General features: G+C 41.5%; 1 protein-coding gene across 2 annotated transcripts in view; it reads left to right on the top strand.

The window, feature by feature from the left end:
• The window catches only part of MYH15 (myosin heavy chain 15), an 87881-nt gene that overhangs the window by 14723 nt on the left and 46230 nt on the right, over positions 1-26928 (top strand). Inside the window, exons 7-20 of one of the 2 annotated variants that reach the window (XM_033146686.1) lie at positions 1469-1580; positions 3864-3956; positions 6024-6087; positions 6184-6282; positions 8982-9085; positions 12859-12997; positions 13748-13866; positions 14940-15089; positions 17407-17577; positions 18674-18853; positions 19896-20028; positions 24820-24893; positions 25780-25867; positions 26011-26128. In XM_033146686.1, the coding sequence (XP_033002577.1) occupies positions 1469-1580; positions 3864-3956; positions 6024-6087; positions 6184-6282; positions 8982-9085; positions 12859-12997; positions 13748-13866; positions 14940-15089; positions 17407-17577; positions 18674-18853; positions 19896-20028; positions 24820-24893; positions 25780-25867; positions 26011-26128 (1644 nt within the window). Of the gene's footprint in view, positions 1-1468; positions 1581-2809; positions 2830-3863; positions 3957-6023; positions 6088-6183; positions 6283-8981; positions 9086-12858; positions 12998-13747; positions 13867-14939; positions 15090-17406; positions 17578-18673; positions 18854-19895; positions 20029-24819; positions 24894-25779; positions 25868-26010; positions 26129-26928 lie in introns of those variants that run through there. The other variant, XM_033146684.1, reaches the window with a different exon arrangement.

Below are 26928 nucleotides of genomic sequence, written 5' to 3'. Positions count from 1 at the left end.
GTAACTATTTATAGTTACTTCAAGGCTCGTTCTCCCTTCTTATCTTCAAATCTGATCAGACAGTCCTTCACACAGAGGACTCCTTCAGAAGAGGACTGTTCTATGTAAAATAGGACACATAGCCACCCCGATCTTTTCAGATGCCTCACATCAGCAAAAGCAATTGGTTTCTAGTATGCTTACCAGAGCATACAAAACTGAATACATTTTATTTCAAAGCACATATTCACCTTTGCTAATTTGTTTGCATTTTTTTCAGCATGGGCATTAAGAGAAGTAAATTTTACCCTTGGGTTCTGGTTATAAAGTTAGTTATTGGGTCAAGAGTAAGTACTTAAAGAGGGAACGCCTGGCAGGGGTGAGTGTGAGCAGAAAGGCAGCGTGGGCCTGGGTGGCAAGGATTAACCAGGGCTCCCTGGCTGCTGTGCTTAAATATTGCTGTTCCTGATTGGATTTACCTGAGGTGCATTGAGCCTGTTTCTAAGAAAGAGAGCTCTGTTGGGTCACAACTCAGGTTCTGATACTCAGGTTTTAGTCAGTGTATATTTTTCTGGTACCTTTGTTCCAGAAGAAGAACAACAACTGTGTTGTATTAGACCAAAGACCTACTAAGTCTGGGCCCAGTTTCCCACAGTGGCCAACCAGGTGGCTCTGAGAAAACTCACAAGGAGGGCATTCAATGGCGCACTGTTGCCTCCACCAACTTCTACTCAGTGGTGTTTCACATGGCCATCAATAAGACTAAGGCTTGTATCTAATGTAATGCTAAATAACTTGTTCCCTTAGCACAAGCATTTGCCCTTGAATAATTCTATTTCCCCTCTCTCTGCCCCCCATGCCCTCCCCTTGCCCTCCTCAAATCTGCTCCAGAAGGCTGGGAGAAAGCTCCATAACAGATTTAGGAGGTGAATGAGAGGGGGAGAAAGTTCCAAATGTAAATTATTGCACTGATGGAATGAGTTAGTGGTTTACTGCCCTGATAGCTACTGATAGAGCTATCCTTTCCATATTCCTACCCTCTTGTGTGCCCAGATGTCACGGTTCTCAGCATCCCAACTTAGAAAACAAAATCAGACATAACACGGTGTATTTGGGTCAAATAAGGCCACAACTGGCCTCCTTTTATAGGCTACTCAAGGAGCAGACCCAAGTGAAGCCTGCTGCCAGTTGGGTACGCTCCCTGGCTGAGCACCCACCGCTTAGCCTGCTCACCATTGGCCAATTTAGCTGCAGACATGGATTCAAACTTCTTGGCAGGCATCCATCACACAACAAGCCTGTGTCGAATCAGTGCCAGTGGACTTACCTGTAAACATTGACTGAAAGTGAATTCCTTAAAGGTGAGGTTGCTGAACATGATTCATTCAAATGTAGCACAGTTTAGAGTTTGGGGGGAAATGCAAATGTATAAGGCTGATTGAAGTGAAAAGCTTGAGATTAATAATGTCATCTTCCTTCTGTTTTATAGTGGAGAATCTGGTGCCGGCAAGACTGTGAACACAAAACGTGTCATTCAGTATTTTGCCACAGTAGCAGCAATCGGTGACCATGGAAAAATGAATGTAAATATTCAAATGACTGTTTTCTTCTTCTGCACGAATAATATTTATTACTCAACAGGTGGAAGACATTCTGTTTCCAAGGCCCTGCAAGCACCAGTTAGCATGATAGTTAATTGCATGGGGATATGTGAGAAGAAGCTGTAATATTTCAAAGTGATTCGGGGGAAGCAGAGCTCATGGGAGTTTGCCCAATGAGTCTGGCTGTTGTTTATCATCATATCACCATATTTATTGGGTTCTGAATGTGAAGAAAGGGGCAAAATGGAGAGTAAGGGTATAGAAACTGGTTCAGTGTTTCAGAAGACAACGGTCCACTTGAGCTGCTTTTAATTCTGTTTGAATATTGCAATTTGTGTAGTATCTTGATCTGTGAGTTGTAAGGCTCAGTCTTCTATTCCAATGTTGTTGATGGATTAGGCTTCAGTGGGTAGGTACATTTGATGTCCATTTTGTTCCAGAAGCTCCTGAAGAGGTTGGTGAAGGTTACTAAGAATTTTATATTAGAGATCTCTAGTCCTTCTTCCAGGATGACAGATCCCAGGGAGGAATGAATGATTGTAAATCCAGTACAAGCCTGCAGTGTAAATGTACCATGGGGACCTGGAGATAGAACAGTGTCATAACTGGTAATGTTCCATTAACAGCTATGGCCATTCCTGGTTCTGCTGTACTAGCACAAGCATTCTCCACCTCTGATCTGTCACCTCTTTTTCCTGTGCGTTGCAACAGAGTCATCTGGACACACTGTGAAGCATCAGGAGTAGCATAGTGTGAATAGGGACAGAGCCCGTGCCTTGCAAATCTAGTATGTTGGGTCAGTGGCTGGGCTTCAGACTCTGATTATGGGTGGTTGGATCTAAAACATGGCAGGGACTGATGGTTTAATACTGACAGCTTGATAGGTGTAGGAACAAAGCATGTGCAAAAAAATAAAATAAAAAATCGGGTTCTGAATGTGAAGGAAGGGGAAGAATGGGGAGTATGGATATAGAAACTGGTTTTGCAGCCGTAAAGAAGATCCACATATGATCCTATGACTGGATGCCTCTTCTTGGTTCAGGACAAGCAGCTTAGAAATGTTGGGAAATTTACTCTAGAAGTTTCTGCGGAAAAGCACAGCAGCTGCAGAATAAAAAAGGTCTCTGAGATCACAAATAGAGAGCGATTGATAAGCAATGTCAAATGATACTTTCTAATCACTTAGACTAGCTGTTTGTTTAATTGTGTTTTCGTTTTTCTTTGAAAGCAACCAGCAACCAAGACTGGGGTAAGTAGATGACTTTCCTGTAATTGAATTTGTATTTCACAGATTTTGCTGAAGTGCTGTGAATGTTGTTCACAGGTGTATGTAGAACTTCCTTTGCACTTGCCCTGCTTCTAAACCTAGAACAACACAGCTGAAATTAATTTTTGTTACAAAGCCAACTCAAAATCATAGAAACTGGCTCTGAACCATCTAACTGTGTATGATTCTAAACATTTTTAGCTTTCTAGACCAATCCTATTGCATCTTTTTATTCTTAGTGTTTCTTTCATTTTGTGGAGCTGGGGTCAGCCTAAACGAGAAGTGCTTATGTTCTGCTGATTTCAACTGGTGAATATTAGCACAGGTTTCATTCAGTGACATGATTGTTGTTGTTTTCGCTTTTTACACAAACTTGCCCCTTCTTTCCCTTTCCTTCAACTTTGTTGCATGTCTTCAGCATAAAGTATGCTGGCAAGAGACTTTATTTTTTTCAGTAGGCATTAGACTACACATCAAATCTGTTGGTTTTTTTAATATTTTGTGTTTCATTTTAATGGCAAGTACTATAGGTAAAATAAAAGGAGAATTCCCTAGATGCCTGAGATTCAGGTTTGGGCAAGTACTCTTTGGTAAGAGAGCCTCAGCAGAGATTTAAAACCACAAAACATACAGCATAATAAAGTATGGAAAGATAGCCTGTAAGACTTTTTAAATATCCCCTTCTAAGTTGCTTCCCAAGTTCCCCACTTCCCTTAGCATAGAAAGAGACCACACATTTGGCATCTTTGTAAATCGCTTTCAGGTTTCTTTCTTTCTTTCTTTCTTTCTTTCTTTCTTTCTTTCTTTCTTTCTTTCTTTCTTTCTTTTAACAGTTAAGCGGTGCATAAATTTTATGAAATAAATATTTGGGAGTTTCCACAAGCGCATTTTTTTAAATGGCAGAGATGCTTTCTGCCAGAATCGTGGAGTTTCCACCAAATCTTAAAGCCCTTTAGCTAGCAAATTGTGAGTGCAGGGTTGTGCCCTAAATGTACTTCCATCTTTTGCATTGTAAGGGAACTTTGGAAGATCAAATCATCCAAGCCAACCCAGCCTTGGAAGCCTTCGGGAATGCTAAAACTCTGAGAAATGACAACTCCTCACGCTTTGTAAGTATGCCTTATTGCTGTGGTACTTTACCAGTCTGCCTTCATTAGTAATACCATATTTATAAAAAATGTTCAGCATTCAACATAGACAGCAGTACGGCTGATACTTAGGGCCTTTTCACACCTACCATTTACAGTGGAAGAGTTGTTGTTTGATCTGACATTTGTAAGAGTGAATTGGTAGCTAGTTATCGACACTTTTGCTCACACATCGTTATTATTAGAGAGCAGTGAAGGGATTTCCTGTCAACGTGATTGGCAGGTTGTGCCTGAGCTGAGAAAAGTTCAGTAACTGTAGTCACACCCCTAATGAACTCTCGTGTTCTGCCAGCCAGTAAATGTCAGAGTTATGAGCATGTGCATGGGGATAGCCCTTTCACGGCTATTTAATCAACTAATTCCAGCATACCGACCTTCTGGAAGTATAGGAGTTTAGAAGAGGAACTACATGCCTGCCTGAGGCAATAGCAAGCCTAGTTCCTATGGTGAAATTTTGTCACGGCCAGTACTTTGCCTCAGTATCTTTGTCTCTATCTGCCACATTTCTTCTCTGAACTGAACTTGCATACCAACAGCTTGCACCCATCAGAGAGAAGCGGCATGAAACAGGCATCTCCCACCCCACCCCCACCCTCCCCACAGAAACTTGGATGGTGCTTGCACACATGCCATACAACTGAATATATTGAGAATCCATTCTGGATCTTTCACAAAAGTTTGGGGGGGGGGGGTTGCATTCCAAGAAATATGGGGTTGTGAGGCCATTATTCTGGGATACTAGCTGAATGATACCGATGTTGTCTAGCAATATGCCCCCAAATCTAAATCCCCAAGTAGCTATTCCACTGTAAATGGTAAGTGTGGAAAGGCACTTATTGAAACATCTACAGATGTTGCTTCCAGTCCCACCTTTTGCCCTTCTGACTAAGCACTTCGCAGTAGTCTCTGCCATGTAGCGGGTGGAATAGGACTGAAGCAGCAACCCCTGTCTTCACCAAACATTCACCCAGCCAACTACACAATCCATGCAACTGGAGACATGGCTTTTTGCAGAGTTTCTAAACTTGCAAGGCAGGAGTTGTGCGGACAAGCTTTGAATACACGTTGGCTTTGGCTGGAGGCTGCTGCCATGATCTTGCTTCTCCCTGTCACAACAGGTGTTTATTGAACACATTGCACTTATTTTGAATGTCAGCCAGCGGACTTGAGTTCTGTTTGGACAACCACTTGATATTTATAAAGCACCCGTTACATCCTCCATACAGATATTTTTGGACCACTTCACAGCAAAATAACAGAGCTTGCTAATTGGAACTAGGAAGGGATGGACATAGCAGCATGCATAAACCACAGGAAATGTCAGAAAGCAGAAAGGTGCATATATCCATGCAAGAAGGTTGTCAAGGGGATAATTTGACCAATTAATCAAGTACAGCACTGACGTATCAATGAAGTGGGTGCTGCATCCTCCTGTCCAGCAGATGTAAGGTGGTTACATCTTCTGAATGGATGAGTGGGATGCAGATAACAACTGCAGCACAGCACAATTACAACCTTCCGTTAATAAAACAGAGCATAACACTGTGTTAAGTAAAGCACACAAGTCATGCGGAACAATGCCCAAAGGATGCAAAGCAACCTGGTCACAAGTCAACAGAAGGGTGCTGTTGTTATAATTATGGTATGTGGAATGCAAAGCTGCTGAAACCATAGTCTGTCTCTGCAGTTTCCCAGTTCATTTACTTAGCAAAGACAGAGGAGATGTGAGAATCTTTAGACACCTGAAGGTTGCACAATCTGTTTCAAGCAGATTACATGCCTCCCCCCCCCCCCCACAATCTCACTTCGTACATGTGAGATGATAAACCTTGCCTACCCGAAAGGAATGTTTAAAATTATTTGAATGTATCCACTCACCTTTAAATGTGACAACCAATATCTAAAGCATCTCCAAACAGATGCCCGCCCTTGCTTTTTGTTCATATTTCTAATTGGTTATATATTCCTTTTCTGTCTGTTGGTTGTTGAGGTTATGTGTATTGATATATTCTCTTTTGTACAAATTAGGGTAAATTTATCAGAATCCATTTTGGAACTACAGGCAAGCTATCTTCAGCGGATATTGAAATTTGTAAGCAACATGCTAATTTCTATACTTACTTGAGCTATATATTCAGATTGCATGTTTCAACCTATTTCTCAATGTAATTCTTCATTACCCAACCAGATCTGCTAGAGAAATCCCGAGTTATTTTCCAACAACCAGGTGAAAGAGACTACCATATCTTCTACCAGATCTTGTCTGGGAAAAAAGCAGAGCTGCAAGGTAAGGGAAAGGAAAGACGTAGTGTGTGCAAATTAAGAAATGCAACTATGATCAGCACTGCCAGTGCTGCATTAAAGAATGAAAAACTAAAGACAGATGACTTACAGCACACAATTAGGTTCAGTGGTGGGTTGTTGTTGTTTTTACACTTTTTGTAACTGCTTATTGGTGCAATCCTGTGCACACTTTTATGGGAGTGAGCCTCATTGAAACAAGTGGGGATTACTTCTGACCATGCACACACAGGATTGCACTGTAAAGTTACAATCAACACCCCACAATGGTCATAATTCAAATCAATAAAAGCTCTGCTTTTCATTTTTTCCATTTGGGGTGTGTTCACATTGACAGCTCAAAACATGGCAAGGTTGTTCCCCTCCCCTGCTGTGTTTGAAGCCTCAATTTACATGGTTTTGTTCACCTCAGAGAGAAGTCTTCACCCAATACTCATGAGCTTTTTGGTTTTCCTGTCTCTGCAACCTCACCCCACCCCCACCCCGCCACTGAAGCTGTCATCTGCATGTGTGCAATGGCTGTCTCGAATGTTCAAACCATTCTGCAGTATAAAGCAAATGTGGCTTAATTTTTCTAATTGGATTGAAACTGGTTTGAGAAGCTACAGGGCTGATCTGGATTGGGACTAATGTTGTGTTAATGCATACTAACAGTGGGAGCACACTGGGTGTGGAACTATTATTTGTTTATTTGTTTATTATTACACCCCATCCATCTGACTTGGTTGCTCCAGCCACTCTAAGCGGCTTTCAACAGATATAAAAACATAATAAGACAGGGTTTATGTGAACATACCCTTAATATGCCTTTGGGCTTTGCCATGTCCCAGAAGGTTATTGGTGCTGGTGCTAAACAAAGGAATCGGCAAAACTTCCCAGGGTATCTTGCTTCCACCCCATTGGGTGGATCTCCTTGCTTGATCCCCTTCCATATATTTTCACTTATTCTTTTTTAAAAAAAAACAAAACAAAAATCAAAAACCATTTTAATTCAATCTGTGTTTCATTAATTGCTATACTTGGGACCAATTTAATGTGTACATGAGTTCAAACGATAATGTTATATATAGTTTCATTTCATTTTAGAATAGTACACTGACTTGTAAGGGTATTATGTCCTATAAGGCAGCTTAGAATTCCTTTCAGTAAACAAATGCTGGAAACCATGGGAGGTTACAGTGCTCAGGTGCCCGTGTTCTGCTTGTGGAATCTGGCCACTGTGAGAACAGGATGCTGGAACTAGGTGGGCAATTGGCCTGATCTAGCAAACTTCTTTTTTATGTTCTTATATATTATTCTCTAATATATTATTCTCTTTGAATCAGTAAGATAGGGTTTTGCCTAAGACACATCTTTGCCTCGTGACATTTATACATGCTGATTGTGAGTTGATGCAGATTGCTAGAAATCCCCAGCTAGGCAGTGCTTCTTCTAATATAGCGAAGCATCCCTTTATCCATGCGCTAAATTGCTGCTTGGCAAAAGCAGTAATAATCTCATTTGAGTTCTTGTTATCCCGGCAGAGTGGTCCATCTGCTAAACCCTTAACCCAGTTAGCCTTTGCTGTGGTCTAATTAAGGAAGATTAAAGGAACTGTTTCAAAGTAATTTTGTGCTAACAGGATTTGAACGCAAATATTGTACTGTGAAAATGTACCTTCCATGGTGAATTTATTCCTCTGCTACACACATTTGCAGAGATGGTTGCATGCATCAGTCACCACCCAAATTTTTATTTAACTATTACAATCAGTTGCTCATATGTAGTCCTACTGAGAGAGAGAAATTACTGTTGGTAATAATGTCTATAGTACACAAAATATCCTGTTGTCTTAACAAATCTCCTGAGTCTTCCTTTTGTCTTACTTTTTGGCTAATATTCTTGACTGTCATTTGAATTTCCAGTGCTTTTCTACAGGGGATCAATGCACTGGAATCAGCTGAGGTTCTTTAGTTAACTTAGTTTGTTGGGCCCTGTGCAATTGCTCTTGCCTTTTATCTATTGCAGAAGAGGAAGGATCTGAAAGCATGGCACCGTATGATACCAAGTTGACCAAGATGTGAGACTTGGGGGGGGGGGGCTTTTTGGCCAAGTGGAATTAGCTGTATGAGCACAAGAGCGACTAGGTGGCACAGTGCAGCAAGGTCCATTAATTTCAACTGGCCTACTCTGAGTAAAACATAGTTGAATACCACCCTTGATTATTTGAGCACAGGAATAAAGATCATTTGCAGTTCTACCTCAAAATGAAATCCAGGCACTGCAAGATGTCAGAAGTGGGTTACTTATTTAACCCAGCAACATCTGAAGAGCAACAAGTTCCCTAGCCCATATCAAAGTGGTTTGTGGTGGAGGAAACTTTTATGTACTTTTGTGAACAAATAGCAGGTTGGCTCAGAAGAAATAATGGCCAGACTTCCAAGTGGTGGTGTCCAACTTCTTTCTCCTGGTCTTTCCTGTGGAAGTCATGGATATGGCACTTATAAGTGATCCAATTTAGGAGCAAAAACTCTACACGTTTCTGCAGGTCTAACTTCTTCCAACGATATTCCACTGTCATTGTGATGCCACCATAAACCTTGTATCATGACATTGCACTTATGGGTACATGTTGGCTCATGAGGTATACTCAGTAACAGACCAGATCTCAAGAAGAGAAGCTGTTTTAATTTTTCTTATTTGCAGATATGCTCCTGGTGTCAACAAATCCCTATGACTTCCACTTCTGCTCACAAGGTGTAGTTACTGTGGACAATCTGGATGATGGGGAAGAGCTGCTGGCAACTGATGTAAGATATGATTCATTTTGATTAAAGATTGCAAAATCTTGCAAGCCATAATCTGTTGCAGATATTGCTGTGGTTAGATACTTCTTTTGTTCTCACTAAAATTGTGGCAGCATATTTGAAGAACTGCACACCCAGCCCATGGAAAACGTGATGTAGCATAGTGTAGCTGAGCACAACTGTACTACCAAGTCAGGGCATCTGGTGCATTTCAGTATTTAGGATGCTCTTAGCATAGGGTCCTCTTCAGACAAGCCTCTCTTCTTGCTTTAAGTCTTTCAGAGTAGGAAGAGTGGGGAAATGCAGACATAGCCTTAGGGCTGTGGTTCCCATTACATTTTGTAGGTTTTCATTAGGTCTTGAGTACATAGGAAAATAATTCTTATCTCTATATGTACATATATTATGAAAAGCAACAATAAATCTGTGTCTCAGCATTAATAATTCTTTAAAACTTGATCTTCCATGGCAGAGACAGTGGGTGGTATCCAAAAATTTTGTTCCACAAGGGATTTCCATTGAACATTTGATACAACACAATGGTCATATCATAGAATTGTAGACAGCAGCACTAAGAAAAACACACCAGGTATAAGAAGTCCATTTTGATGTAGGGCAGTGGTGGGTGATTTCCAGTCCACAGGCCGAATGTGGCCCTTGGGACTCTTCACAGGCTATGCCTCTGAGTAGGCCATGCTCTGCAGCCACCTCAATTGTCTAGGCTGTGATAATGCCTATTGCTTACCCACATAGAGGAAGGAGAGACACGTGGCTGGAATGTAGCCTATTGTACAAAGGTAAGAATCAAATCTGTTGTCTCTGATCCCACTCACTTTCTTATCTCTTGTCTTGCCCACAACTGGCATGAAGGCCCCAGAAGGTTGTGCGTGGGATGAAGGTTCCCCATCTTGATGTAGATACCTATGTGGAGATCAAATATTTTGCTCATTGCAGTCTCTGTAGTCAACCTCAAGTAATCTTTTGACAGTTCCCATCAAATGTGAATGGTGCCTTGCTGAGGTACTCTTGGTGACTGTTCCCCAGTTGTAAAATTTCATTCTTCTGGGATTCACAAGATATTGACATCATTATGTGCACATATCCCATAATGGATTTTTAATGCTTTCCTATAATGTGTTTTAATGCTATTCCCTACACTTTTGATGTTCTTAAGTACTTTGTCATACATTCACTTTGCACATAATACATATTTTTTGGTATGGACAACATAGCAGTCCAAAATAATCCCAGTATGTTTCCCCTGATATTAGTATTAAACCACCCATCCTTTTATAGTCTATTTAGGAATTGGAAAGGGGAGAGATCTTACTGGCTAAGGTACTTCTGTATTAACACCCCTCATCTGAACAATGGGAACAACAATTTGAGAGAAAGATAAGCCAATGCAAAAATCACTTGCTTAGTATCCATCAGATAAATTATGTTATTTCCAACAGAGCAACTGAGCAGCAAGCAACCAGAGGACTCATGCATTTTGAGAATGTAGTTTTGGATACGGTAAATGAGCAGAGGGTCCTGGTTTCTGCATATGTTAGAATAGCCCACATGTGGTATTATACCTCACTGAAACTGACACACATGCAGGGCACAATGTTTCCAGACCATTGGAGGGATTGTGGTCAGTGCTGAGAGTGGCAACAGACAGTGAGATTTTAGGTACTCAATGAGAGTAATATAATAACTAAGCAGATTTTGGGGGGAGGGGGGGAGAGAGAATGTAGTATTTAAGGGTTTGATTAGATTCATTTTAGCTGCTGAAAGATTTGTTATAACGAAACTGTGGAAAGAGCAATAGGACTCTCACAGTACATATTGGTTACAGTAAATCTTGGGAAATTACCATTGCAGAAAAGCTTATACATCAAATCCATTTCATCAAGCAACAAGCAAAACAGAGCACCTTTTTTTACAGGAGTAGCTTTTTAATGCTAATAGATTGACAGGACAAGACAATAATAGTGATTTAGGAAAAAAAATCAATGATTTAAGTTTGTGGGGAATTCTCATCGGTGGAATACAGAAGAAGACTCACTGTTATATTTGTCAATCAGGGTGACTTAAAGCATTATAAACAATATTATTTATCCTCCCCCATATTTTAATTGATTTTCCAATAATATATATTAAATGAACACAATTAAATCCACACAGTGAGAAAGGGTCCACCCTCCTCTTGCCAGAAGTAAGTGTTCTTGTTCATATGATATTGTGTATGCTCTTCAATCATATTCATTTACTGTCTATTTTTGTCAATCCTTCAAGCAGGGATCTTCTATATCATATCATCACCATCATCTCCATCAATCAAAGGAGACAAGACATACACAAACATAGTTCTAACAAGGAGGATGCAGCCAGGAAGTCCAGATCTGTGCTGATGGCAGCCAACATAGTGTTCTCCATTCCACATGTGTAAAAAAAAAAGGCCACTAATTGGCACAGAAAGTATCTGGCTTCTTTTCTCCCCTCTATACTTCTACATCATGGGTTAATCTCTCCTCAAGAAGCTTTCCATACATTGCTAAACCATAAATCTAGTCCTATAGACCTTGTAAATTTCACTGTTTGGACTATAAAGATTCTCACTACTAATGTTCTGAACAGACCTATTGTATTAATATATTTATTCATCTCAAAAAGAGAAAGCAGAGACAAGTGAAACAACATTGTTTATGATGCCTTAAGTCTTTCTGACTGATGAATATGATAGCAGTGATTGTCTTCTTCTGTATTAGTCCCGTAGCAAAAAAGAATATTGTTACAGGTCTGGGGCAACAGAGTTAGTGAATGCTAGAAATTAATAAATGGTAGAATTTAGATAATGTTTGGAGTATTGAAGGAAAGATGCTAGGCCAGGGCCTCACATAAGATAGAAGTTATTAAGAATGCAAAAGGTGCTGGAGTCATTAACCCATCAATAAAAACCATCAACAGGGCAAGAGATTTTCTGACAAGGACCTAGTGGGAAGCTCCCATGGTTACCATGGGTGGAGAAAGGTGTATGATTTCAGCTTCCATGACAAAGGAAAACAGGGGGGGCTGTGCCCACAGGGGAAAAAAGCTGTTTTACATGAGGCTTGGGGGTTTTTTTCTGGCAAGGGTCTTTGGGAAGGAGAAGGGTGGAGCCAGAACTCCAGGCAGAAGCCATGCAGGGCAGAACCATCTTGGCAGGCTGGGACAGAGACTCCAATGCTGTGCTGCTGTGGGAAGCAAGTCCCTCTTGTGATGTAATGCTCTGAACTCTCTCCAAAGTAGACCCAGGTGTAAATATGGGTACAATAAACCATATTTCTTCAAGACTGTGCCTTGATTTCCCAATGGAAACACAACCCTGGCTGAGCTCCTGGAACCCCTGGAATCTCAAGCAGCCACTCGATGGAGACTGGGTTGGCATGTAACACTATTATGTTCAGCTGTCGTGCCATTGCAGTTTGGGGCTATTTTTTTGGTCGATGGTTTTATTTGCTTACCTTAAAAAATGAAAAACTCTCTCTCTCTCTCTCTCTCTCTCTATATATATATATATATAATAATCAGTAGATTATTAGCGGTAGGAACTATTCTCCGTATTTGAGGAATAGGGCAGATTGAAAATAAATAGCAGAGGCTTCTTGTTCCTCTAGTTTATTTTTTGAAAGATCAATACCAGAACAAGCAAAAACATCAGCCGTGCCGTGAAGGAGCTCTAGAAAATAAAGCTGCATGTTGTTTCACAGGCAAGTGACAAAACGTCCTGTTCTTTTTACTTTCCACAGCAAGCCATGGATATTTTGGGCTTTGTGGCGGATGAAAAGTATGGTGCCTACAAGCTCACTGGAGCCATTATGCACTTTGGAAACATGAAATTTAAACAGAGACCCAGGGAGGAGCAGGCAGAAGCTGATGGCACTGAAAGTAAGCTCTTCCATACCTGCCCATTCACAATGTTCCATGCCCTGTGTTGAGCTGCAAGGCTGCAAGGAAAGGTCTCTTTTAAATGACTGCAGGGATGCTCACAAGTTACATTCAACGAGTGCACAATCTGTGTACACAAATAGTTGGGCTGTGCACATGTACAGTTATTACAAGTAATGTTCAGCAAGTGTACAGACTGTGTTAAGCTATACATCAAGGGTACAATCTTTCACACAAACACTTGTACATTAGTAGGGCCAGCTTATACCTCTGTTCATTGAAACATGTGAATAAACCTTGTTATTGCTGTATGATCTCTATTCAGATCATACATAATCTTAAAGTTTTAATCCTCTCACTTCTGCGATTGTCATTTCCATGTGATTGGAACATACATATCATGACACTTCAGTGCTCTGCATGATGCTGATATTACTCTCCTGTGGAAAAATAAATGTCAAAACACAGCAAGAGCAGCAGCTAGACATTCAGACTCGGGTACTTGGGGTTAGAGAAACACAGTGAATTCAGGAAGGATCTATGATGTAGAGGCCTGCAATCTTTTAAATATATTAAATTCTAGTACAGAGTAGGTGTTAGCTAGGATTTATATAGTCAATTTTATTTTCATGCTCCATTGTTGCTGTTTAAAAAAATGCTAGTCTTTCCCAGTAAATGAGTGATCTATAAATCTAAACCAGTCCAATCCTGTGTCAGTGAACTTGTTGAAATATTGTAACTCTCTATCAGGTGCTGACAAAGCTGCTTACCTGATGGGAGTTAACTCCTCTGATATGCTTAAGGGTTTGGTGCATCCTAGAGTGAAAGTTGGAAATGAGTATGTCACCAAAGGCCAAAGTGTGGAACAGGTAAGGAGGTGTTTAAACTACATGAGCCAGCATGATACCAAACCCATACGCTGGGATGGAGAACCATCATTCTTTTGAGGGCTGCAGTTCCCTTGGGAGCAATCTGTCTGGGACTGCATGCTACTGGGGGGCTGAAGCCAGCAGTGGAGCTCAAAGTGGGTGGGGTACACTTTTAAGCTTCAATTTATTATTTGTCTGACCCTTTCCAACAAATACCTGTACCTTGAGCTCAGATTGGCTCACAATAATAACAAAGTGTTAAAAATTAGCAAACAACATTTCCAGCATATTAAAAAACAACACAGCATATAAGTGAAGCAAAAACAACAACTCAAAAACAATTAATGCAAGAACTATTTGGATACAAGCCATTGTATTTCTTCAGTACACATTTCCTTACCTCATTTCCTCAGAAGTAAGTGCTACTGATTTTGATACGAGTTAGTTGGGCTTAATGTAGACAAATTTTAAAACCGCCCACAACAATATCATGAAACAGGAAAGTAGCTGGATTTTCATAAAACAAAACTGTAAATCCAGCTTCGAAGATTCCGAAGCTATATTGAAATCCATCTTGCATACAGCTGTTTGAGCATATTTATGCCGAGTTGAAACTGCAAAACCTATGGCTTTGGGCAATTATTAAAGCACACATTACCACACCAAAGTCCTTGCCATTGGACAAAGCAGTAAACTATGCAAGTGCAAAAGGAATTAGATAAATTGCCATTCAGCCAATAAATATGTTGCTTGGTGATGAAAAAATATAATTCCTCCTGCAGATTTCATATGTAGCTATATTTATTCCTATTTTATAGGTCAGGCACTAAGGGTGAGAAATGATTTGCTTTATCAAGGTTGCATAGTTGGATCAAGTATCCCAGGTCCAACACCCTCTATATTGGGCTACACTGATCTATGCTTTAGGTCAATAATTGCATGCTAGGTTTAAACCCAGAATGTCAATAGATCTGAACCTGGCATGTAGGATGCTCAAAGGTAGTATCTTCCGCAGACTTTTGATCACAAGGATTATTATGGTATTGCGTGATTGTTCTACCTCTCTTCTACAGGTTTCCTATTCTGTTGGGGCCTTATCCAAAGCAGTGTATGATAGGATGTTCAAGTGGCTTGTTACTCGCATCAATAAGACCTTGGACACCAAGTTGCCAAGACAGTTCTTCATCGGGGTGTTGGACATTGCTGGCTTTGAAATCTTTGATGTGAGTAATTGCCTCCCAAAATTTTCATGATAGCAATGAATTGATTTAAAGTAATCATGTCTCTGGTGTGCTGTGGTCCATGGGGTCACAAAGAGTAGGACATGACTAAACGACTAAACAACAACAATCATGTCTCTTAGCTAGAAGATAACATTTGTTGCAAGAGTCAAAACAAAATAAAATTAAAAATTCCTTCCAGTAGCACCTTAGAGACCAACTAAGTTTGTTCTTGGTATGCGTGGGAATACACTTCGTGGGTGCGCTTGCACCTACGATCATTTATACCTGTTTAATGTCAATTATGTGCACTATTTTATGTATACTTCCAAGTTAAAGCGAAAGTGAAAGTAGGATCCAGTGGGCGACTTGCCGCTGAGATCCCTCCGCTAAGACTTTTTGGCTCCAAGGTTTTAAACTTGTTAATGGTCAGTTAATCTGCTTCCCGCCCTTTTCAAGGGCAGCAACAGTGTTCTGATTGGTAAAGGTATTGATCATGATGTTGTCTGTTCGTTGTCAATAAAAGGCTGCGGCTCCCCGTGTTAGGCAGATAGTTAGGTTAAGTCGGGAAAGATAGACGGTCCTAGACCGTGGGTTATTTGGGTTGGTTGGAGGGTTGGTTGGGGTAGAAGAGTGTGCAGGAGGTAGAAAGGGTTAGATCGCAGAAGAATTGGCGGTAAAGGTTTAGCTAGCTTAAGAGAGGGATAGATCACGGAAGAATTGGCGGTAAAGGGTCAGCTAGCTCAGGTAGTCTTAGAACGGACAAACCCAGAGAGAAGAAATAGCCTACGCGGGTCAGCCAAAGCCATCAAAAGAAACCATGGTTGTCTGTCTTCATTTCATTTCAGTTTAATTTTTTGCAGTTTATTAGCGCTTAATTTGGTCGTAGTTTTGGGCACCCTTTATTTGGGTATTTTACTTAAGGGAACAACTTAGGAGGTCGCAAGTGCTTGCAGGTACACGTACGAGGCACTTATTCATCCAAACGACTCACGCATCCTTCAGATTAAGCCTGGCGGACAACTCTCTTCACGGCGCGGTGTGAGTTAAGCTCCGGAATTACCGGCCGTCCCTTCCGCAGCCTTGGCCGGCGCCCGTGCAAGGACGCATGTGAGACGCTGGCCACAGATCCCCCAGCAACTGGTATCCCGTGCGCAGTTGACTTTGTCCTGCGCGCGGGAAGCTCCAGCGAAGAATCCCTGCAGGTATGAGCTTTCGTGTGCATGCACACTTCTTCAAGAACAAACTTAGTTGGTCTCTAAGGTGCTACTGGAAGGAATTTTTAATTTTATTTTGTTTTGACTATGGCAGACCAACACAGCTACCTACCTGTAATTGAAAGAGTCAGTTATCAATGTTGTATTAGCAGGAATGTCAGCTCAGATGTTGCTTGACTCCCATCATTCCTGACCACTGGCCATGTTGGGTGGGGCTGATGAGGGTTAGAGTCCAACAACATCTGGAGGGCCACAGATTACACACCCATGTTGTACAGCTTGCTGAGTATCAGGAGCAGTGAGAACTAGTCAGTAATGTGTAGGTGTAGTTTATTTATCATTGATAAAAGCATGAGGAATGTACTCCCAAACCCATCTTGGAAAGCAAGGAACTGTAACTAGAATTAGTCAAGTTCTCATACAAAAGTTGCAAACTTATACTTGCAACAGGCTTACCAGTGTTCAGCTGACCTAATTTATTTGATCCACCCAAGGGCAGTAGGAATGCACATATAAATTCACACACAAAGGCAGAGAAAATGCACATAAATGTTTAAACATAAAATTTTTTAGAAGGGTCAATGAACTGTGGATAGTATTTATATAACTTAGCACCATCCACTACAAGGAAAATGCAATAGTTTGCACAAATTTACTTCTCATGTTCTTAGCAAACAGCCCCAACATTTGCAGGACTTCAATTCTTCTGTCACTGGAAAGTGGAAAATACCGGTATTTGCCTTTTGACAGATACCTTTCATAATGAGTCTACTTCAGCCTCAGTCCAGGAAATGTTGGTTAGGCTTTGACTTCAGTTCTGCTCAAAGTTTCATCCAACAGCAGTTCCAATGGGACTTAGGCACAAGGGGAACTTCTTTGAATCGGCTTCAAGAAATATGCCGGGCATATTATGCCTGGCACACTTTGGGAATTTAGTGGCACTCTTCTATCCATATCTGCAAATTAAGCAGTTGTGTTCTGCACATTAGCACTGAAGTTAGTCTTAAAGGAATTCAGATCATATACTAACAGACTTTACATATATTTGCCTTAGTTCTTGTTTCTCTGTAAATTTAATTTTATGAATTTCCTCCCCCTCATAGTTTAACAGCTTTGAGCAGCTTTGCATCAATTATACAAATGAAAAACTGCAACAGTTTTTCAATCACCACATGTTTGTCTTGGAGCAAGAAGAGTACAAAAAGGAAGGCATCGTTTGGGTGTTCATTGACTTTGGAATGGATTTGCAAGCCTGCATTGATCTCATTGAAAAGGTATGGAAAACATCATTGGGGTTTCTGTTTGATAGTAGGAAAGGCTTACCATAAAGACAATGAGATCAGGGTGGATTTAGGGGAGCGCGACTGGTTTGGTCGCACTGGGAGTGGAGACTTGGGGATGCCACAGACGGTGCCACAACTATGATGTAGAACAGAAGGCAAGATGTGAGGGGGGGGGGCAAATTTTGGCATTGCATAGGGCACCGCTGAAATTTGATACACCAAGGTCTACCAGTGATGTGATATAGTGATTAGCGTGTCTGACTAGGCCCTGAACTAGGTTATGTCTTTGTGCAGCTGTAAAATTTACTGCTTGACCATGGGCCAGTAATTGCCTCTGAGCATAACCTAGCTGACAAGCTAGTTTTGAGCATAAAATTGAGGAAAATAACCATGCATGCCAGCTTGAGTTCTCTGAAGGAAAGAAGGAATACAAACATACTTTTGAAGATTGATTTCTTCTACTAGCACCATGACAGGCCTAAACAACAGCAATACACCTGGTACCTTTTGATTCTTGATGTTTCCTCTGGAGATACAGATATATCTATATTTATTCATTTTTCCATAGCTGCCCATGCTCAGAGATGTACCAGTCACATTCAAAACAAATAAATCTTCTTGATCAGTTTTTTCTATTAGTTAGGAGAGACCATTAAACAAATTTTTACCCACCACGGCAAATGTTGCCCAAGAATGCAAGAACTGCAGAAAAAGACTGGGATGGGTGTCAGTAAGTTGGCAAGCCACGAGACACAGCTGGTAGCATGTGTTCATTACGCTGTGTAGTACGTTATATAGACCTCAGCTATTATAACGCTGGGTTGTTTTCTGACTGATTTATTGAGAAAAGTAAGTCAATCCAAGCCTTTTGAAAACCAAAGCATCAATATTGTGTCAGCAATCTGTATAAAATATAATATTTTCACACTGTGTCGTCAAGTCTGATAGCAGTCTGAAAGAGTAATATGTTAACAGCTATGGTGGGGCGGGGAGGAGATTCTGCAGATGCAGTATTCATTCATGCTAACCTAAATGACATCCTTGGAAAACAAAACCCTAACATTTATCTCCCTATTGCCATGCGTAGCCCTTGGGGATCTTGTCTATCCTAGAAGAAGAATGCATGTTCCCAAAGGCTACAGATATGACCTTCAAAGCCAAGCTGTACGACAATCATCTGGGCAAGTCACCCAATCTGCAGAAACCCAGGCCTGATAAAAAACGGAAATATGAAGCTCATTTTGAACTCCTGCACTATGCTGGAGCGGTAAGTGTTTTTTTTTTTGGCATTTGCAGATGGGGACAATGGCATTAACCTCAAAGCATGAAGCCCTGTTGGAATGAATGGAGCCATGGGCCAAAGTGGTTGCAATGGCAAGAGAGGAATGCCACGCTGTGAGTTTTGAAAAGTTAACTTGGGGGTGAAGTCAGTCGAGCATTCTGAGTGTGCTGGAAGCAGTTTGAAATTCTCTGCTCTTGAAACATATGCCTTAGAATTCAACCACAGAGTCCCTGTCTTCATCTCTAGGCATTTTTATTATTTTTGTCTCTACAAAGAAGGACTGGAACTCAGTGGTAGAGCACATGCTCTGCATGCAAAAGGTTTAATTCATGTGGTCCCCAGGTGGAGCTAGGAAAGACCCCAATCTGCAGCCCTAGAATCAGGAGTGATGGGAGTTGCAGTCCAAGAACATTTGTCACCACGTTAGCTAGCTATGGTGTGGACAAATGGATTAGTAGTCTGACTCAGTAGAAGGCAGTTTCCCATGTTCCTAAGGGATAGGAGGAACTGAAAGACTGGGGAGATGCATGGAAGAATGATGTGGTGATTATTTAGGAAAGTGGAGATCTGATATTAAGATGAATATATTACTGGTAAGACTCCTGAAGTGACCCATAAAATCCCTCTTAATTACCTCCCTTCTTTCAGATGTCCTTTGGAAACTATATTGTGCAGACAGGCCTTGCAATATGAATGTTCTCTTTTCAAACCAACCAGTATTTACTGGTTTCTTTTAATTATGTTTTTATGTATGCTTTTTGTTGATTTATTCTTAGATGTTGCATTTCTCTTCAATTTTTTAATGAAAGTGCAGTTTATAAATACGTAAATAAACAATGTAAATAATAGATAAACCAGAATTTTAAATGGTTGTAAGGTAAAAGCAAAAGGCATTAGAGTTGATTATTTAATCTGTTTTACTGTTTTGCTTCCCTTTTGTCTGTCTGTCTATCATCTCTCTCCTTCTCCCTCTCTCTCTCTGTCCCTCTCTCCCTCCCCCCCTCTCTCTCACACACACAAACACTAGGTGCCCTATAACATTATGGGTTGGCTTGAGAAAAACAAAGACCCACTCAATGAAACTGTGGTGGGCACTTTTCAAAAATCTTCCAACAAACTTCTAGCAAGCCTATTTGAAAATTATATCAGTGCTGACAGCGGTAAGTTGAATGACCATTTCCCTTTAATTCCTAGATCAAAGCTTAGCAGAAATGTTGAGTAAATATACCATCTCATGAGATCTGAAGGTCTTGCTGCCTTAAATGTACTTTTTTCCCTAACATCTCTGTGGGGAACAGAGAGATGGTTATTTCTACTGATTCAAACAGTTGGTGCATCACTTAGCTTTCTTTCTGGCTCAGATGTTGGTACATAACTCAGCTGCAGCCATAGGCACTATGAGTTACATTTTGAAGGTGCACCCATAAAATGCTTTACAGGTACATCTTTAAATGCCAGACAGTTAGGAATGTCTTTAACACTCCTGGTGAATACACCGTTGGTGGGAAGGATACTGTGTAATGAGTGAAATAACCTCTGCAAAGAACAGATTGGAGTACTGTGGGAGGTCAGAACCATGAATCATGAAAATACTAGAAGTAGCAAGTGTATATTACAGACATGGCCCCACTTATGTGAGATCAACACACATGTGACCACATATATGCACTGCGCCAGGAAATAAATAAATAGATATATTCAAACCGAGAAATGGCAGGAGAATTGGAGAGTCCTTGTGGCTCGTGAGGACACCCTCCCCAGAGCCCAAAGAGGTCTTCAGAGACGGTGGAGGAAGCCCCAAAGAGACCGCAGGCACAGTGGGGCTTTGGTTAGACTGCTGAGTCTCCCCGCCAAGCAGCTGATGCGTGCGGTAACCACCACTTTTCCACATCCTCCAGCCTCTAGCCATCCCCAGAGCATCAACTCCAGTTGAAGAGAGTTGTGCTGAGAGGCAGAGAGAGCTGGAGGGCAGAAAAGGGGGCTTTTTTGAGGGTGCTCCCTACTTACATGATTTTCAGTTATGTGTGCGGGCCCTGGAACATACTGTAACATAAATGGGGAGACACCTGTACTACACACAAATAGTATGCATTTCCCAATACATTGGAATTATATATCCTAGTTGGGGCCATGTTATTTTTCAGTCACAGCCTACTTGGGCATGAATGTTCCGGTGCTCATCAACATGGAGGCAAGAATGCACCAATTAAACTCTTCCGCTAGTCCTAAAATGCAAAAAGCATGACCATTTGTAACAACAGAGTTTTTGCCCACAGCTGTGCACACAAGGCTTCTAGGATTCTGCACCATTGGGAGTCCATATTTCGAGGAAACCTTCATACGTAGAGCTGTACGTGTGAAGGCTCCACTGCCACAGGTGGTTGTGCTCTTTGTGCAAAGGCTAGAGGATGATGCTTGAAATGTCACAACTCCCACACAGATGAACATAGGAGCATGAATGCCTGCGCAGGGCTTCTGTAGGGGTTTTGAGGTGGACACATAGTGAACTGGCTGTGTGAATCAGCAACCATGAGCACAAGTTACTGCCTTGAGCACAAGTAATGTGTGAGCTCATTGCACCTGAGCCAGCAGGTTGATGGCTTATAATGGGCACTATGGAAGAATGGTTATATGGGTTGGAAAGAAGGGGCAGTATCCAGCTAAACCCTCCAGAACATCTTTAGGGGGCACATGGACAGAAGAGACCATACATACCATTACTTTATTACGGTCATAGACCAGCAAAAGAGAAAATAAAACGATAGTACATAAATAAATATTTCTTAAATATCGTCTTTTAACAATACAATTTTCAGATGGACAGAAGAGAGGGAGAGGAAACTCTGTTGTGCCGCAAAGCTGGTTGCACTAGGGGAACTGCTTACTTGGCTGTCACCCAAAGTTTAAAAGGAATACAGTAGTATGAATTGTTTATTTGTGGATATAGGCTATGTTGTGTCACTTATTGGAATATAAAGGGTTTTTAAAAATTGCAACACCTCACCTATCTTTTAGTATAAAGTAAGGTAAATGCAGCTTCAGAAAATAAAAAATATTGTGCACCTGATAATTAAAGAAAATGGTGGTTCTCAATATCAAATCTCTTAGTTTTGAAGGTTCTGCTCCACTGAGCAGAAATATTCTTAAATAACCGCATTTGCCAACTGTCCCTCTTTGGGCACTGCAGCAATTTGCAGGTTTCCATAAAATGATGTTAAATAAGTAGGAGTGTGACTCATTACAGAGATTTAGCTGTTATATCCTACAGCCACAATCAATTTAAAGAATATTTATTAAGAACCTCATTTGAGTAGATGTAGTTGTCATGAATCATAAGAGGGTGTCTGGAAGACGCAGCCAGAATGCAGGCTCCGTAACGCAAATTGGAGAAGGAGCTGAGCCAAAATAACACAACCTGCCACTTGCACATCATTGCAGGTAACTAGGAATCGTCATCTTGCCTGCGGGGATTTTTTGTTTTTTTTAATCTGCCATGGAATGTTATTCCTGGGACTTGTTATGCGGTTTTCACACTCTGTCCGCCAAAGGGCATGGCCATCTTAGTAGCAGCACTTAGAGCAACATGAAACACATGGTACAACTCAGGTCTTTTTTACATGGACTCTTACTATCAGGAGAAGCTTCCTAATGCCGAGAGGCATTCTGTATCAGAACCAACACATCTGGAGCTGGTGAGGTCTCCTTCCCTGGAGGCTTAAGCAGAGGCTGGATGGCCATCCGCCAGGGATTCTCTAGTCGCATCCTGCATTGTTGGCCCTACATGGATCAGGGGACTGGACTAAACGACCCTCAAGATCTCATCCAGTTCTAAAATTTTATGCTGTAGAAAATAGCAAGTGTCCTCTCAGATTCTTTGCAGGTCTTCAGAACTGACTCCAGCTAGCCCCATCTGCAGTATACCTTCAAAGCAGTGCCACACCACTTTAAACAGTCATGGTCCCCCCCCCAGACTCCTGGGAACTGTAGTTTGTTAAGGGTGCTGAGAGTTGTTAGGAGACCCTTATTCCCTCACATTGCGCTGCAGTTCCCCAAGTGGCATAGCTGTCAATCTTTCCCCTTTTTGTGGGAAATCCCCTTATTATAGCATTGGGAAACAACAGGGAGGGTTGACAGCTATGTATATAGCAGTGGGGAACAGCAGGGAGGGTTGACAGCTATGCCAAGTGGTGTGACTGTCAATCCCTCTTCCTCTGGAACTCTAGGAATTGTAGCTCTGTGAGGGTGCGTACGAGGCAACATCACACTAACCCGACAAGAGTGTTTGGAGCATGATCAGGGTATGCTTAGAGGATGATCAGAGGACACTTTACACCACAACAACATAATGTTCTTGATGTCATCTGTAACCCACACATGGTGTTAAGCACCAGAATATATGGCTGACCTATTAACTTTCCTTTCTAAAACGTTCCTTTGGACACTCTTCCTATGGCATATTTAACTTATAACCAAAGCAAATGCCTCATGGAAAGTCCGCTCCATGAAGTTCCCCTTATTAATCAGTTTAGATGCCTATATTATCCCTATACTTAGGGGCCTTATGCAACCATATTAGAGAAAGTCGTACATTGCAGACAAAGCCAGAAAGTCTCTAGGTGGAATTCAACATTCCTTGCACGAGGCCGCCTCTGATAGGGTTTGTTAAGTGAATCCCTCCCAATGTATGGATCCCATTCTTATGGAGAATACTCAGAAAGCTACCAAGTGGCACAGGAACTAGTACAGTGGTGCCCCGCTAGACGAAAATAATTCGTTCTATGAGTATCTTCGTAGAGCGAATTTTTCGTCTAGCGAAGCGGCAATGCAGAGCGGAGGTTTTCGCGATGAACATTTTTTTCCCCCGTCTTGCGGGGCAGCCTTCCGCTAGCGAATGCCATTCGTCTAGCGAGTTTTTTGTCTAGCGAGGCATTCGTCTAGCGGGGCACCACTGTATTACTGGACAGTTGTTAAAGCCTCAACACTATGGAAGGACTCACAATTGCCTGGAGCCCCCATTGCTGCTTCTTGCTGCCATTGCCTCTTGCTCACCTGAGGGCCCAATTCTCACGGCTGCCTAGAGAAAGACTTGTAGCTCAGTGGGAGAGCACCTGCTTTGCATTCTTAAGGGTTTCAGTTTCATTTCCTGGAATTTCCAGATAGGGCTGAGACTTATCCTAGTCTGAACCCTTAGAGCAGACCTTTCCAAACTTTTCATGTTGGCGACACACTTTTTAGACATGCATCATTTCGTGACACAGTAATTCAGTTTTACTAGCAAACCAGAGGTTAAACTAACACCTTTCCAGCCCTGAGAGGAGCGTGGGGAGCATTTGCGCGACACACCTACACACTGCAGCCGACACAGCAACATGTCATGACACACTGTTTAGAAAACTCTGCCTTAGAGAGCTACTGGTAGCAGTGCTGCATTTAGGATGGTGTGGGAGGTTCCTCCTTACAAAGAGGAAGAACACAAGGAACCAAGCCAAGGGGACACAACAAAGCTGCATCGTAGCTTGTAGCAGCTGAAAACATCACGGGACCCACATTGCTGCATATGGCTTTGCAGAAAGCCATTTGTTATGTATTGAAGTTCTCACCTTGGCCACCAGGGGTGTGTGTATATAGTTTATTCTGCTGCGGTTTTCACTCAGGTCAGCTTATGCAAATGAAGGATTATAAACTGACACTCAGGGATTGGATAGCTGCAGAATATTGTTACTGTTGCATTGTAGCTGAGTTCTATATAAGCAGGTGGCTGAGGCCTTCAGCTCAGTTCTGTTCCAGCCTGCAAATAAACAAGAGCTGTTTGGAAATCGCTGTGTCGTCTGCTGTGTCCACCCACAACTTAACACCATTGATAAGCATGCAAACTGTATCAAACATTTCTACTTCATGTCAGTGCTGTAATCAGTATTTAACTTAGTTGCTCTGTCTTTTTTTTTTTTAAGCACAAGCTGATAAAGGTGGAGAGAAGAAACGCAAGAAAGGTGCTTCCTTCCAAACAGTGTCATCCATGCATAAAGTAATTTTTCATTTCTTTTTTAAATGTAACCTGTCTGTTGTCTTTGTCGCTTTACACCAATGACCTGGAACATTCCTAACAGAGAACCTAAAATATTAGAAACAGACCTCCTTACAAGACCTGATTGTCTAGCTTCCTAAGTCATAAGCTGTACATTTTATTGATTTCCTCTCCTGATTCAGCACTTGAAACCAGATGGGTAAACTATACTCAGCTGTCATAGCTCATCAAGGATGGGGTTCAGTACAACCACAAACACATCCAAGAGGACTTCAAAAAATTACAGGGTTTTATTACATAAACTTTAAGGGAATAGAGTATGCTTTAGCTTACGTCACAAAGAACTTGTTAACCTTTAAGGCACCATAACAGACAAATGGTGGCAACTCTTGCATTTGCAGCAACGGTCAAATATGACTTAGCAGGTGGTTAGCATGGTTGGATTTGACAACATCAATTGCTTATTTTGGGATTGGGATCAGAAGCTACAGTTAGATACTGGCACAGTTAAATAAACCATAGTTTAAACTAACCAGTTTGATTCTCTTGAGATGTAACTGTGAACTGTGCTTAATTTAAACCAAGACCTGGGTGCTTCCAGCCTTCTTCTCATGACTACATTACATGGGAGGTGAGGAGAAGCAAGTGCATGAGCAAGTTCATTGACGTAGCTTAAACTATGGTTTAGTGTTACATCCAAACCAGAGCAGTGATTGTGAAGCAAGTGTACTAAGAAGTAACCAGGCACCAGAAAGTCCCAGTGTATGTACCTGCCTACTGAATCACTTCTTTATCCCATGGAGATGGGTGGCTTGCTCATCAGATGCTTGTTGTTCTGAAATGTTCCATGATTTTGCTTGTTTTAATCTCCCTTTCCTCTCTAAAGGAAAATTTAAACAAACTGATGACTAATCTGAAGTCCACATCTCCCCATTTTGTGCGCTGCATTATTCCCAATGAAACAAAAACTCCAGGTAAAGAAAATCCAGCATAATTTTATTTGATCTACATTTCAACGATGCACTTTTCATAGGTCTCACAATACAAATAATTGTCTCTGGTGACATGTGAAAAAGCCACCATGAAATAAAAGCCTTACGTTGGATTTTCTTTCCAGGTACTATGGACCCTTTCCTTGTCCTTCACCAGCTTCGCTGTAACGGTGTCTTAGAAGGAATTCGTATTTGCCGCAAGGGATTTCCAAACAGGGTTATCTATGCCGACTTTAAACAAAGGTATCGTGAAGATCAGTGGCCTAGCCAAGTTCGTACTTCTTTTCATCCCCCAAACCCAATAAGCAACCTTCCTTTTTAATCATCCTAAATCACTTTTGGGTGGCCTTTTTTCTTTACTTGATTGTTCTTGAGAGCCAGTGTGGTGTAGTGGTTAAGAGCGGTAGACTCGTAATTTGGTGAACTGGGTTCGTGTCTCCGCTCCTCCACATGCAGCTGCTGGGTGACCTTGGGCTAGTCACACTTCTCTGAAGTCTCTCAGCCTCACTCACCTCACAGAGTGTTTGTTGTGGGGGAGGAAGGGAAAGGAGAATGTTAGCCGTTTTGAGACTCCTTAGGGTAGTGATAAAGCGGGATATCAAATCCAAACTCCTCCTCTTCTTTCCGCAGCTGAGCTGAACCAGAAATTTTGCACATGCTGGAAATTTGGCAGATGTGTGGATTTTGGCCCAGAATTTTATTTATTTATAAAAGTATTTCTAGACCACCAGTTCATACTGGGCTCTCTTTTGGCCCAGCGTCTGTTAGCATGCTTGCCTTAACCCTGTAGCTTGTGAAATGCATGCTTTTGAACATGTACTTAGCCACTGCACGCCTGAGAGTTGAGCAGGAGGGTAGAGAATCTAGACAGGATTGCGCCTGGTTGCCTCTATGTTGTTGTGGGGTTGTTGTTTTTTTAAATCAGTGTTGTCTACCCTAGTTTTCAGGAAACAAATGTCAACGTTTGTGCCATTCCTTTTGAAAAAAAGGCAGTTGTCTGTGTTTACTGCTGCTGCTACAGATACATAAATCTGCATCTGGAG

The sequence above is a fragment of the Lacerta agilis genome, chromosome 4, assembly GCF_009819535.1.
Source record: "Lacerta agilis isolate rLacAgi1 chromosome 4, rLacAgi1.pri, whole genome shotgun sequence".
Classification (NCBI taxonomy): domain Eukaryota; kingdom Metazoa; phylum Chordata; class Lepidosauria; order Squamata; family Lacertidae; genus Lacerta; species Lacerta agilis.
This window is presented reverse-complemented; position numbering and strand designations above follow the sequence as displayed.